This window comes from Phyllobates terribilis, unplaced genomic scaffold (assembly GCF_046119375.1).
Source record: "Phyllobates terribilis strain yellow unplaced genomic scaffold, ASM4611937v1 Scaffold_3__8_contigs__length_932513732, whole genome shotgun sequence".
In the NCBI taxonomy this organism is placed as follows: Eukaryota; Metazoa; Chordata; class Amphibia; order Anura; family Dendrobatidae; genus Phyllobates; species Phyllobates terribilis.
The window spans coordinates 725,296,001-725,310,399 of record NW_027362763.1 but is presented as its reverse complement, the minus strand read 5'-3'; the positions used below and the strand labels follow the sequence as shown (position 1 = coordinate 725,310,399).

The following is a 14,399-nucleotide window of genomic DNA, read 5'->3' as shown; positions in this document are numbered from 1 at the left end:
CCGTCCTAGGACCCCTACTCTTCCTCATCTATACCCTTGGTCTGCGACAGCTCATAAAGTCCCAGGGTTTCCAGTACCACCTATATGCTGATGACACTCACATCTACCTCTCTGGACCACACGTCACCTCTCTGCTGTCCAGAATCCCAGCGTGCCTATCAGCCATATCTTTTTGTCCTCAAACTCAATGTGGTCAAATCTGAACTCATCATCTTTCCCCCATCTCGAGTAACTTCTCCATCTGATCTATCTATCACAATAAATTAAATCACTCTTTCCCCTGTACCAGAAATCCGCTGCCTCGGAGTAACCCTTGACTCTGCTCTGCCCTTCAAACCACACATCCAAGCCCTCGCCACCTCCAGTCGCCTCCAGCTCAAAAATATTTCCAGAATCCGTCCTTTCCTCAACCCTCAATCTACTAAACTGCTTGTGCATGCCCTCATCATCTCCCGCCTCGACTACTGCAACATCCTCCTCTGTGGCCTACCTGCTAACACTCCCGCACCTCTCCAGTCCAACCATCCTTAACTCTGCTGCGCGACTAGTTCATCTCTCTCCTCGCTACTCCTCTGCTACCCCCCTTTGCAAATCCCTTCACTGGCTCCCAATTGCCCAGCGTATGCAGTTCAAACAACTAACACTGACCTACAAAGCCATCCATAACCTTTCTCCTCCGTACATCTCTGAACTAATCTCCCGATATATTCCCTCAGGTAATCTCCGGTCCTCCCAAGACCTCCTTCTCTCCTCCACACTTATTCGTTCCTCACCCAATCACCTCCATGACTTCTCCCGAATATCCCCCATCCTCTGGAATTCTGTGCCCCAACACGTCCGATTATCCACCACATCCGAATCCTTCAGATAGAACCTGAAAACCCATCTCTTCAAGAAAGCTTACTGCCTGCCATGACCTTGCTTGCTGCCACCTCAACACCGGAGCTGCTGCAACTCCCCCAACCTACTGTCTCCTTCCCCATTCCTGTAGAATGTAAGCCCTCAAGGGCAGGGTCCTCTTCCCTCCGTACCAGACTATCATTGTTATTTGCTACTGTAAGTGATATAGGTATCTGGTATGTAACCCCTTCTTATGTACAGCGCCATGGAATGAATGGCGCTATATAAATAATAATAATAATAATAATAATAATAAAAAGGGTTGACAGAAAAGGACAAAATTATGAAATCGTCTAAAAGAAAAGTGATCTTTGTTGCAAATAGCAACCAATCACAGCAGAGCTTTCATTTTTCAAAAGCAGGATATAAAATGAAAGCTGTGCTGTGATTGGTCACTATGGGCAACAAAGATAATTTTTACTTTTAGACAGTATCACTAATCTTTCGGTATGCTTCTAAACGGGTCTTCTACAGAAAAGTTCCTTCGCGAGCAGCTAATCTGTTACAGAAAAGTCTGCAACTAAAAAAAATCCTTTTAAAATATCTGAATTTCAAAATCTGCAGCTCGTTCAATATTGAATTGATGGGAATATCTCCCTGAGCATGTGATTGGGGTATAAAATACCACATCCATTTCTGACATAATGTTCATGTGCCCAAATTCCCCATTCCCTTGAAATAGTTCCAGAAGATTATCGTAAGAATTTCTCTCAGAAAAATTATTGCAATTACACATGTTTTGTTATATATGTTTTTTCCTTTGTGTGTATTGGAACACACAAAAAACCGAGACAAAAGGAAAATTGGACATAATTTCATACAAAACCCCAAAAATGGGCCAGACAAAATTGTTGGCATCTTTCCAAAATTGTGGTTAAACAACTTTGTTTCGAGCATGTGATGCTTGTTCTATCTCACCTGTGGCAAGTAACAGGTGTGGGCAATATGAAAATCACACCTGAAACCAGATAAAAAGGGGAGAAGTTGACTCAATCTTTGCATTGTATGTCTGTGTGTGTCACACTAAACATGGAGAACAGAAAGAGGAGAAGAGAACTGTTTGAGGACTTCAGAACCAAAATTGTTAAACAATATCAACAATCTCAAGGTTACAAATCCATCTCCAGAGATATTGATGCTCCTTTATCCATAGTGTGCAACATAATCAAGAAGTTTACAACCCAAGGCACTGTAGTTAATCTCCCTGGACGTGGACAGCAGAGAAAAATTGATGAAAGGTTGCAACACAGGATAGTCCAGATAGTGTAAAAGCAGCCCCAAACAAGTTCCAAAGAAATTCAAGTTGCGCTGCTGGTTCAGGATCCATCAGTGTCAGCGCGAACTATCTGTTGACACTTAAATGAAATGTTATGGCAGGAGACCCAGGAAGACCACACTGCTGACACCCAGACATAAAAAAGCTAGACTGCAGTTTGCCAAAATGTATGTGAGTAAGCCAAAATCCTTCTGATAAAGTGGACAGATGAGACCAAGAAGTTTTTTGGTAAAGCAGAGTTCTACTGTTTACCGAAAACTGAAAGAGGCCTACAAAAAAAGAACACAGTACATACAGTTAAATATGGTGGAGGCTTAAAAGATGTTTTGGGGTTGTTTTGCGGCCTCTGGCACTGGGTGCCTTGACTGTGTGCAAGGCATCATGAAATCTGAAGATTACCGAAAGATTTTGGGTCGCAATGTAGTGCCCAGTGTCAGTATAAGCTGGGTTTGTGTCCTAGGTCATGGCTCTTCCAGCAGGACAATGAACTAAACATACATCAAGAAGCCCCCAGAAATGGATGGAAACAAAGTGCTGGAGAGATCTGAAGTGGCAGCAATGAGTCCACATTTAATTCCCACTGAACCCGTGGAGAGATTTTAAATTTGCTATTGGGAGAAGGCGCCTTCAAATATGAGAGACCTGGAGCAGTTTCCAAAAGAAGAGGGGTCCAAAATTCCAGTTGAGAGGTGTAAGAAGCTTGTTGATGGTTATAGGAAGCGATTGATTGCAGTTATTTATTCCAAAGGGTTCCGCCAAATATTAAGCTGACGGTGCCAACAATTTTGTTTGCCTTATTTTTGGGGTTTTGCATGAAATTATCTCCAATTTGACTTTTTTTCTCTGTTTTTTTTGTGTTGTTTCACACAAAGGAAATAGACATGTGTATAACAAAACATGCGTAATTGCGATAATATTTTGTGAGAAATACTTCATTTTCAGGAACACTTTCAAGGGAACACTTCTGGTCATGAATGTATATGTACCATATATACTATATATTATTTTTAACAATTGAAGTCAAACAAAAAGTTGAGCCAAATTATATTGCGCCATGCATATCATTTTGATAAGTTTTACACAATTTGCAAGAAGTGAACAATGCTTCTGTGGCGCCCCTGAGGGTTCAGTCGCCACAGAGGTACTGCACCTCACCTAGAGGTGTGGTGTCTCGCTTCTCTCAGGTAAGGAGGGAGTGCTGCCCGGAACCCCAACACCCACATCCAACACTACACTGCTCCTGGTCGGCTGGAAGGGCACGATGCACTGTGTTTTCCTGCTAAGCCCTGTCCCTGGCTGGAGTGGGGGGAACCCAAAAGGTAGGGGGAACCAGTAGTGGGTGTGGGTGGAGGAAGCAGTTTAGGGGAGCACCATAGAAGGAGGTATATAAAGGGAAGCCATTTGAGGGAGGCAGTTCAGTTGAGTAGAGCAGTCAATGAAGACAGTCTGGGAGCAGAGTCTCTTCAGGAGCTCTGCCCCACAAGTGGGGCCTAGTACTAGAGGCCCAGGAGGGGAGCAGAGGAGGAAGGATCCATTCTATTGAAGGGATCCCAGGGGGTACGGCGAGTGCAAGACGGCACCCGTACGCCCCGAATCTGTCAGAAGACAGAGGGATCAGGCCGCAAGAAGGGGATCGGCCCCTGGACCAGCCGTGTTACTCCAGGTCTCGGCTGGAAAAACCGGAGGCTTCTGGCTTTTATAGTGCAGTTGCCAAAGCCTCATCCTAGTCACCGTGAGGGTCAAGCAGGTCCGGGAACTCCAGTTTGACGGGAGGGACTTCAGGGACTGTGAGTGGGGAAGCGCAGGGCAGGAGGGAGAAGACCCAGCGTGAAGTCGGTCTAGAGAGGAACATAAGAAAGCGGGGTTCCGTCAGGTGCTCCAAATCTACCTGAGGAAGAGCTGAACCCCCGTTCTGGTGAACGCAGTGCGACGTGGGAGGCTGGCACCCGCGCAGTGTATCAGTGGAACGTACATGAGAACTGTGAGTGGATGACTGCACTGCACTGCCTCCGTCCATTATTTCAGCTGCGCCATCACTCCGCCTGCACTACAAGTCCCAGCATCACCACCCATCAAACTCCACACTGCCCCGGGGGCCCGCTCCACCTGTGGGGAGCAGAAACACCTCAGCTGCCATCCCATCACCCCCCGGAGGTCTGCAGCAGCGCTGGTAAACCTTACCAGGTACCACAGGTGGCGTCACAAACTTTTTATTTTATTTTTCCTATCCAAGTTATAATCCACTTTTTGGTTGACCCCCCTGGGCCACAGGCCGGGCCAGCCACTGTGACATACCCCCCCAGCATCCATAGGCCCGGCTGCCAAGTACCCCACAGCCCTGGGGGCGCGTCACTTCCACTATTCTGTTCAATCAGGGCACAGTATAACGCTACTTTTTGAAGTGTGCTCCATCTGCTCTGATCAGGACAATAGGCTGCCATGTGATTTCTTCTCCATTTTGTATGATCAGAATAACAGACTGCAACATGACAGCCACTCCATGATCAAAAGAATAAGCAGCCTATTGACAGCCGCTCCATTCTGTATAATCAAAGTAAAAGACTTGAACTTGACAGTAGCTCCATGACCAGAAGATTAGGCTGCCCATTGACAGCTGCTCCATTCTGTATGACATCAATAGGCTGCCGTTTGACAGCCGTTCCAGTCTGTATGACATCAATAGGCTGCCGTTTGACAGCCGTTCCAGTCTGTATGACATCAATAGGCTGCTGTTTGACAGCAGTTCCAGTCTGTATGATCTGAATGCTTCATGCTGTATAACCTCAATAAGGACTCGTGCAGACGACCGTATTTTCGGTCCGAGTCTAATCCAACAAAACCTCGGATCGCACTCAGGCCAATGCTATTCTATGGGGCTGTGTACCTGACCGATTTTTTCCTCGGACAGAGCCGATCCAAGTAAAAAAATAAATCGCAGAATGTCCAAGTTGGATCCGATTATATTGGATCTCACTCTTAATGCAAGTCAATGAGTCTGTGGAAAAAAATCTGACTGCACTCGGATGACATCTGAGTGCAGTCAGATTTTCACGAACTAACAGAATGGAGAAGATGAAGAATTTCTTCTTTCCATCTCTCCTCATCTGAAAAAATGGGATGATAATCGGCCCGATTCTCTCGGAAGAGAGAACATACGCTGGTGTGACCCTAGCACAATATACATTGTACCCCAAATCAGTGAAATTTACCATCTTTCTTATCGGTCTAATGCAAAACTCAATGATCACAATAGATCAGAATGAAAGTCACTGTGCACCCTGGTGAAATAAGAGTGAAGAAGGGCCGGGCTCTCCAGAGTAATGCACTGATCGGGAGCAGGTAAATATCCAAAGTTCACTCCACCTCGTCACCGTCTCTATTGCAGGTATTGGATCGAGGGTGGAATATATCAGATGTCACCGGACTGTGCACACACTGTACAAGCACACCCACAAATCAACTTTTATTGATCATCGAGAAGGATTTGTGAAGGTAACCAAACGTTTTGTCCCAAAATTTGGTGTGATGATTTCCCGTGAGTGCTCGGCCCATGGATCAGTCACTCACAGCCTCATGCGTTCATCCATCGGGCTGTTATTTCTGCTCTCCCAGGACGTTTCCAGTCTACCCACAGCTTGTAATGTAAAACATGTGAACGCAGCCCCGGTCTGCTATTCCTTGCCCATGAACAAAAAATAATGTGACTACAGAAAAAAAAAATGACTCAGCCAAGATGTTTATATCAAGACTGGAAAAACAGACGCTTCTCATGTTTTCCGTAGAAACTATTACAGTTACTGAGACTAGAATTCCAAATTTAACTCAGATTAAAAAAAAATCCAAAAAGCTATTAAAAATCCTTGTTTCCGAGAAAGAAGGGTGACGGGGGCTCCAGGTTTATGTGGGCCCTTGGTCGACAGCATCCCAGTGGGCGGCCTCATCACTTTGGATTTTTCCTCCTCCGTTCACAAGAGCTATAATTTTCTTATACTTTTCGGCTAATAGACCTGTAAGATGACTTGTTTTTTGCTATACGAGCTGTAGTTTATATCATTAATATTTTTTATGAATATATATATTGTGACAAAGTCACGGACAGAGTACAGGAGGGGAGATATGTTTCACTGAGGCTATCAGCTTCAGTGATATGAAACCTAGAAGTTTTGCTCCAGCACACTATGTGCTGAGAGGGGTTAATCGGCCATTTTATGGGCAGTTTTTTTGTGAACAACCCTAGAGCGGGTGGGAGGTTGTTCACCATATCTCCACCTCAGGGTGTGGTCTGGGATATAAATAGCCAGCCTTTTGAATCATTAGGTGTTCAGCGTGTCTGGAGATGCTAGCTCCAGAGAGGTGCTTGTGTTGATGCTAAACTGAACAATGTGTTTTGCTAACCCTGAGCGGGCGGATCCCCACAAGCCTATGATCTCTGCTATACCATTTTGTTTTGTTTGACTGTTTTGCCCAAAGGGCCGTGTTTACTTTTACTTCACAATGGTTTATGCCACATGTATATAATAAACCAGTGAAGGATTTAAAGAGACAGTGTTCCTGAGTCTACCTCTGTGGCAGCTGAGTGAGTCAATCTACCACAATACATATGTATATATTGATTTTTTTTACTTTTATTTTATTTCATTTTAATTAACCCCCTTAGGGAACTTGAACCTATAATCACTTGATCGTTCGTACTATACAAGGCAATACCGCAATATTTCAGTGTATTGTAAAATTATCTATCCCCTATGAAGCCTCAAGGCCTCCCGGATGACATGATAATGTCATTGAAACACTGCAATCATGATGCAGCAGCTAGACTCGGGTGCCGGCTGTATAACACAATTGGCACCCATGCTATATGGATGGGGCTCCATGTGACCGGCCTCCGTGCGCACATCCGCTGTGCACATACAGCAGATGTCACCAATTGAAACCGGAGCATAGTAGGTTCTGCAGGTGCTGCGGGCAACAGCACCGACCTGAGTTCACCACCTGCTCACACCCACCCTAAGGGTATGGGCACACGTTAAGTATGTGCAGCAGAAATTTCTGTACCATTTTTGAATCTCTTAGCAGGAAAAACGCTGCGTAAAATAGGTGCAGTTTTTTGCAGATTTCTCCCTATTGATTAGTATAGGTGAAAACTATAGCAAAAACACTGAAAAATTGACATGATGCAGATATAAATCTGCTGCAAATCTGCAAGAATAAAAATAAGCAACATGTGCATGAGACGTCAGGATTCTTATTCACTTTGCTGCCACTAAAAAATCCTTTAGGTTTTGTGCACAGACCCTATGGGCACCATAAACATCTATGGATCACAGCTAAAATCTATACAGAGGTGTAACATGGTAGTGTGTATAGGCCCAGAGGCCTCACGTACAGTCGTATTAAAGGGGAATTCCCATTTCCAAGATCCCTACCCCAATATGTAGTATCTGTAATAATAATAATTTTAGAAAATACCTCCAATTAGAAATGTAGTATAGTTTTTCTGATTCGCTATGTCTCTTTCCTCGTGTGCAGACATTGCAGGACCTTAGGTATCCATGGTTACATCCACTGATATAGAGACAGCTAGCTGCTAGTGGTTGTAACCATGGATACCTAAGGTCCTGCAATGTCTGCACATGAGGAAAGAGACATAGCGAATCAGAAGAACTATACTACATTTCTAATTGGAGGTATTTGCTAATATTATTATTACTCCTATTACATATTGGGATAGGATCACGGAGATGGGAATACTCCTTTAAGGTTCCACGTAATATGAAGTCATAATAGGGCAACTAAAGAAGTTCATACGGCCCTGTCTATATATATAATCAGAGTTATTTTTGACAGATTACATACCTAAAGGGAGCACTATATGGCGGCACGGCCTGTGCATGATGCCTTAGGTAAATGTGCCCTTCTGAAGACTGAAGACTCAAAACAATCAACTCTCCCAGAAATAGATATAACTAAAAAAAATAGGCGGAGATTATGATTTCTATTTAATTTAAAATTTAATTTTAAAAACAGTAACTTTCATTTGCAAAGAACATAATTTGTCTAAGAGTACACTATCTGCATGCACCGCGTGCCTCTACACGTTACACAGTCACAGCCATGCTTATTATTTAGGTGCCCCAAGGCAAAACACTTGTACACCAAGTCCAATGGGTGGGGATCCTGCCTTGTGGGAAAATGTGCCAATGTGCTGCAATACTCCTGGCACAGATACCCAGGAGTATGTTCACACTCGAACCATCATTTTCCACCCTCTTGCATATACTTTTATAGTGCCCATTACATTAAGGGATTGGTCTAGTGAAGTCTAATGGTGCAATTAGTCGGGTAGATACAATCATGGCCAAAGGTGTTGGCAGCCTTGAAATTGTTCCATAAAATGAAGTATTTCTCCCAGAAAATGATTGTAATTACACATGTTTTGTTATATACATGTTTATTTCCTTTGTGTATATTGGAACAACACAAAAAAATGAGAAAAATTGTTGGCACCTTTCCAAAATTGTGGGTAAACAACTTTGTTTCAAGTATGTGATGCTCATTCAAACTCACCTGTGGTAAGTAACAGGCGTGGGCAATAAGAATATCACACCTGAAACCAGATAAAAAGGGGAGATGTTGACTCAATCTTTGCATTGTGTGTCTGTGTGTGCCACACTAAGCATGGAGAATAGAAAGAGGAGAAGAGAACTGTCTGAGGACTTGAGAACCAAAATTGTTGAACAATATCAACAATCTCAAGGTTTCAAATCCATCTCCAGAGATCTTAATGTTCCATTGTCCACGGTGCGCAACATAATCAAGAACTTTATAACCAATAGCACTGTAGCTAATCACCCTGGATGTGGACGGCAGAGAAAAATTGATGAAAGGTTGCAACGCAGGATAGTCCGGATGGTGGATGAGCAGCCCCAATCAAGTTCCAAAGAAATTCACGCTGTCCTGCAAGCTCAGGGTGCATCAGTGTCAGCACAAACTATCCCTCGACATTTGAATCAAATGAAACGCTATGGCAGGAGACCCAGGAGGACTTCACTGCTGACACAGATACATAAAAAGGCTAAACTGCAGTTTGCCATAATGTACATGAGTAAGCCAAAATCCTTCTGGGAAAGCGTCTTTTGGACAGATGAGACAAAGATACAGCTTTTTGGTAAAGCGCGTCATTGTACTGTTTATTGAAAACTGAATGAGGCATACAAAGAAAAGAACATAGTACTTACAGTCAAATATGGTGGTGGCTGAAAGATGTTTTGGGGTTGCTTTGCTACCTCTGGCACTGAGTGCTTGACTGTGTGCAAGGCTTCATGAAATCTGAAGATTACTAAAGGATTTTGGGTCACAATGTATAGTGCCCAGTGTAAGAAAGCTGGGTTTGCGTCCTAGATCATGAGTCTTCCAGCAGGACAGGGACCCCAAACATACTTCAAGAAGCCCCCAGAAATGGATGGAAACAAAGTGTTGGAGGGTTCTGAAGTGGCAGCAATGAGTCCGGATCTAAATCCCATTGAGGAAAGCACCCTTCAAATATGACCTGGAGCAGTTGGCAAAAGAAGAGTGGTGCAAAATTCCAGTTGAGAGGTGTAAGAAGCTTGCTGATGGTTGTAGGAAGCGATTGATTGCAGTTATTTATTCCAAAGGGTGTGCAACCAAATATTAACCCCTTAAGCCCCGAGGGTGGTTTGCACGTTAATGACCAGGCCAATTTTTACAATTCTGACCACTGTCACTTTATGAGGTAATTACTCTGGAACGCTTCAACGGATCCCCCTGATTCTGAGATTGTTTTTTCGTGACATATTGTACTTCATGATTGTGGAAAAATTTCTTCGATATCACTTGCGTTTATTTGTGATAAAAATGTAAATTTGGCGAAAATTTTGAAAATTTTGCAATTTTCAAAATTTGAATTTTTAAGCCCTGAAATCAGAGAGATATGTCACACAAAAGAGTTAATAAAAAACATTTCCCACATGTCTACTTTACATCAGCACAATTTTGGAACCAAATTTTTTTTTTGTTAGGGAGCTATAAGAGTTAAAAGTTGACCAGCGATTTCTAATTTTTCCAACAAAATTTACAAAACCATTTTTTTAGGGACCACATCACATTTGAAGTCACTTTGAGAGGTCTTTATGACAGAAAATACCCAAAAGTGACACCATTCTAAAAACTGCACCCCTCAAGGTGCTCAAAACCACATTCAAGAACTTTATTAACCCTTCAGGTGCTTCACAGGAATTTTTTGAATGTGGAAGAAAAAAATGAACATTTAACTTTTGCACAAAAATGTTACTTTAGACCCAATTTTTTTTATTTTCACAGGGGTAACAAGAAAAAATGGACCCCAAAATTTGTTGTGCAATTTCCCCTGGGCACGCAGATACCCAATATTTGGGGAAAAAACACTGTTTGGGCGCATGGCAGGGCTCGGAAGGGAAGGAGCGCCATTTGACTTTTTGATTGTAAAATTTGCTTGAATAATTAGCGGATGCCATGTTGTGTTTGGAGAGCCCCTGTGTGCCCAAACTTTGGAGCTCCCCCACAAGTGACCCCATTTTGGAAACTAGACCCCCCAAGGCACCTATCTAGATGCATAGTGAGCACTTGGAACCCCCAGGTGCTTCACAAATTGATTCGTAAAAATGAAAAAGTGAAAAAAAAAACACTTTTTCATTTTTATGAATCAATTTGTGAAGCACCTGGGGGTTCCAAGTGCTCACTATGCATCTAGATAGGTGCCTTGGGGGGTCTAGTTTCCAAAATGGGTCACTTGTGGGGGAGCTCCAAAGTTTAGGCACACAGGGGCTCTCCAAACGCAACATGGTGTCCGCTAACAATTTGAGCCGACAATTTGTTAGCGGATATCATGTTGCATTTGGAGAGTCCCTGTGTGCCCAAACATTGGAGCTCCCCCACAAGTGACCCCATTTTTGAAACTAGACCCCCCAAGGCACCTATCTATATGCATAGTGAGCACTTGGAACCCCCAGGTGCTTCACAAATTGATTCGTAAAAATTAAAAAGTGAAAAAAAAAAACACTTTTTCATTTTTATGAATCAATTTGTGAAGCACCTGGGGGTTCCAAGAGCTCACTATGCATCTAGATAGGTGCCTTGGGGGGTCTAGTTTCCAAAATGGGGTCACTTGTGGGGGAGCTCCAAAGTTTGGGCACACAGGGGCTCTCCAAACGCAACATGGCGTCCGCTAACAATTTGAGCCGATTTTCCATTCAATTTGTTAGCGGACACCATGTCGCGTTTGGAGAGCCCGTGATGTGCCTAAACAGTGGAGCTCCCCCACAATTGTCCCCATTTTGGAAACTATACCCCTCAAGGATTTTATTAAGGTGTATAGTGAACATTTTGAACCCAGAGGTACTGCACAGAATTTGTTTACATTAGGTCATCATATTGAATAAGTTGTCATTATTCTTGAGCGCAAGTGCTCGCTACTTGAGTTTGCATCGGGTACTCAGGTATGCACCATGTACAGCGTGTGCTTGAGTGACATGCTCGAGTCCCTGCTCCGCATGTTTCACGGTTATTAGATACCCAAAAAAAAACATGCGGGGATCGCTCATGCATGGCAGGCAATCCCCGTAAAGTTTTTTTGGCCGCGAAGCATATGGGGCAGAGACTCGAGCATGTCACTCAAATACCCACGATACTCAATACATACCAGAGCACCCGATGCAAACTCAAGTAGCGAGCACTTGCGCTCAACACTAGTCGCCATATCGTCATCTTTTTTTCTTACTTTTGAAAAAAATCCCAACCCCAGCCCTAACCCTAGCACAACCCTAACCATAGCACAACCCTAGCCCTAGCACAACCCTAGCCCCAGCACAACCCTAGCCCCAAACCCAGCCCTAGCCCCAGCACAACCCTAGCCCCAGCACAACCCTAGCCCCAGCACAACCCTAGCCCCAGCACAACCCTAGCCCCAGCACAACCCTAGCCCCAGCACAACCCTAGCCCTAGCCCAATCCTAACCCAAGAGTTTATTTTTGACGCCGTTCCTTGTGCGGTATAAGTGATTAGACGACTTTATTCTTCAGGTCGGTGTGATTACAGCAATGCCAGAATCATATGGGGTTTTTATGACTGACAGCTGTCACACACTAAAAGACGCATTTTTTGTAAAATCTAGTTTTTGCATATTTTGAGAGCTATAATTTTTCCAGATTTTGGCAGACAGTCATGTGACGGCTCGTTTTTTGCGGGATGAGTTGACGTTGTTATTGGTGCCATTTTCAGGCACGTGACATTTTTTGATCGCTTTCTATTCCGATTTTTGGGAGGCAGAATAAACAAAAACCGACAATTCAGGAATTGTTTTTTTTTTTTTTTATTCTGTTCCGTGTGTGGTAAAATTGATGAGGTAGCTTTATTCTTCGGGTCAGTACGTTTACAGCGGTACCACATTTGTATCATTTTTCTATGTTTTGGCGCTTATACACAATAAAAGCTATTTTATAGAAAAAAATATTTTTTAGCATCGCTTTATTCTGAGAGCTATAACTTTTTTATTTTTCGGCTGATGGAGCTGTACGGCAGCTTGTTTTTTGCGGGACGAGATGACGTTTTCAGCGGTATCATTTTTATTTATATGCGTCTTTTTGATCGCGTGTTATTCCACTTTTTGTTTGGCGGTATGGTGATAAAGCATTGTTTTTTGCTTCTTTTTTTTTTTTTTTTTTTACCGTGTTCACTGAAGGGGTTAACTAGTGGGACAGTTTTATAGGTCAGGTTGTTCCGGACGCGGCGATACCAAATATGTGTACTTTTATTGTTTTTTTTGTTTTTTTTATAATAATATTTATTGATGGGTACATTATATTTTTATTTTTGGTGGATTATTTTTTTTATTTTTTTTTTTATATTTTTGCACATTTTTTTTTTTCCACTTTCAGACAGTTTATACACTTTATTACTTTGTCCCACTCCGGGACTTTCACTTTTTTTTCTCTGATCGCCTGCATGGCACAGGAATGCAGCACCATCCCTATGCCATGCAAGCTGTCAGCGGTGCACAGTGTGAAGATTGTTTGGAGATGCACTGCGCATGTCCAAACAATCTTCCTGCTTTCTGGTGACCCGGATGTTGTCATGACGACATCGGGTCGTCATGGCAACACCCGGGAAGCCTTTGCAGACTGCGCTGGAAGCCAGAAGAGGAGATGAGTATCGGCAATCACCTCCCCTTGCCCCCGCAATGCCGCAATCGGCTGCGATCGAGTTCGATCACAGCATCGCGGGGGTTAATGTGCTGGGAGCGGTGCAGGACCGCTCCCTGCACATAGTACCGGGTGTCAGCTGTGACAATCAGCTGACACCCGGCGGCGATCGGGCCCGCACAGCCTGTGTGCGCGCGCGATCGCCATGAAGTACTAATACGGGTCTGGCTCTTAAGTCCCAGGGCACAGACGCGTATTAGTACGTCAGATGTTGTTAAGGGGTTAAGTTGAGGGTGCCAACAATTTTGTCCGGCCCATTTTTGGGGTTTTGGGTGAAATTATGTCAAATTTGCCTATTTTTCTGGGTTTTTTTGTGTTGTTCCAATACACACAAAGGAAATAAACATGCGTATAACAAAACATGTGCAATTGCAATAATTTTCTGGGAGAAATAGTTTATTTTCTGGAACAATTTCAAGGGTGCCAACACTTTGACTGTAGGTGAATGAGCATTTGTAGGACCGCTCGTTCCCAAACAATGGCCCATCTGAACATGCCAGCGATCACCTGATGAGCAAGTAAAGCTCTTGTTTGTCAAGTGATCGGATTCTTTATGTCGGCAAAAAAAAAATATCGTTATCATCAGCACATCGCCTGTATAAACAGGGAAAGTGCTGCCGACAACATGATACTGTATAAGGACAGAACAATCGTATTAGTGAATGTTCTGTTCCTATCAATCTTCAATAAATGCAGTTTACTAGTTATTAAAAATCCTCTATGTTCTCAAACACTGAGAGATTTTTAATGTTGTTTATGACTTGTTGCCTTGATTATAACCCACTGCTGCCGTGTATCAGAGGTGATCAGTCTTAGACAACAAGTGCAGCGCTTACAAACTCTATACTATAGAGCTTGTATTTGCTGCTCTGAAGTAGGCTGAATTGCTGGATATGGCCAGCTTCAGCACCCTTGCGCTCCTCTGATGCTGCAGAGGCAAAGCTGTATCTGTTTGTAGTGTCAGAGTG

General features: G+C 43.4%; 1 protein-coding gene across 4 annotated transcripts in view; it reads right to left on the bottom strand.

Annotated features, from left to right (window-relative positions):
• Nucleotides 1–14,399, bottom strand: part of TTC7A (tetratricopeptide repeat domain 7A) — a 486,038-nt gene that overhangs the window by 463,540 nt on the left and 8,099 nt on the right. Inside the window, exon 2 of one of the 4 annotated variants that reach the window (XM_073672078.1) lies at nucleotides 8,033–8,142. The exons of the other annotated variants lie outside the window; for them this stretch is intronic. Coding sequence (XP_073528179.1) covers nucleotides 8,033–8,069 — 37 coding nt within the window. The 5' untranslated portion in view covers nucleotides 8,070–8,142. The remainder of the gene's footprint in view (nucleotides 1–8,032; nucleotides 8,143–14,399) is intronic. 4 annotated transcript variants of the gene reach the window in all.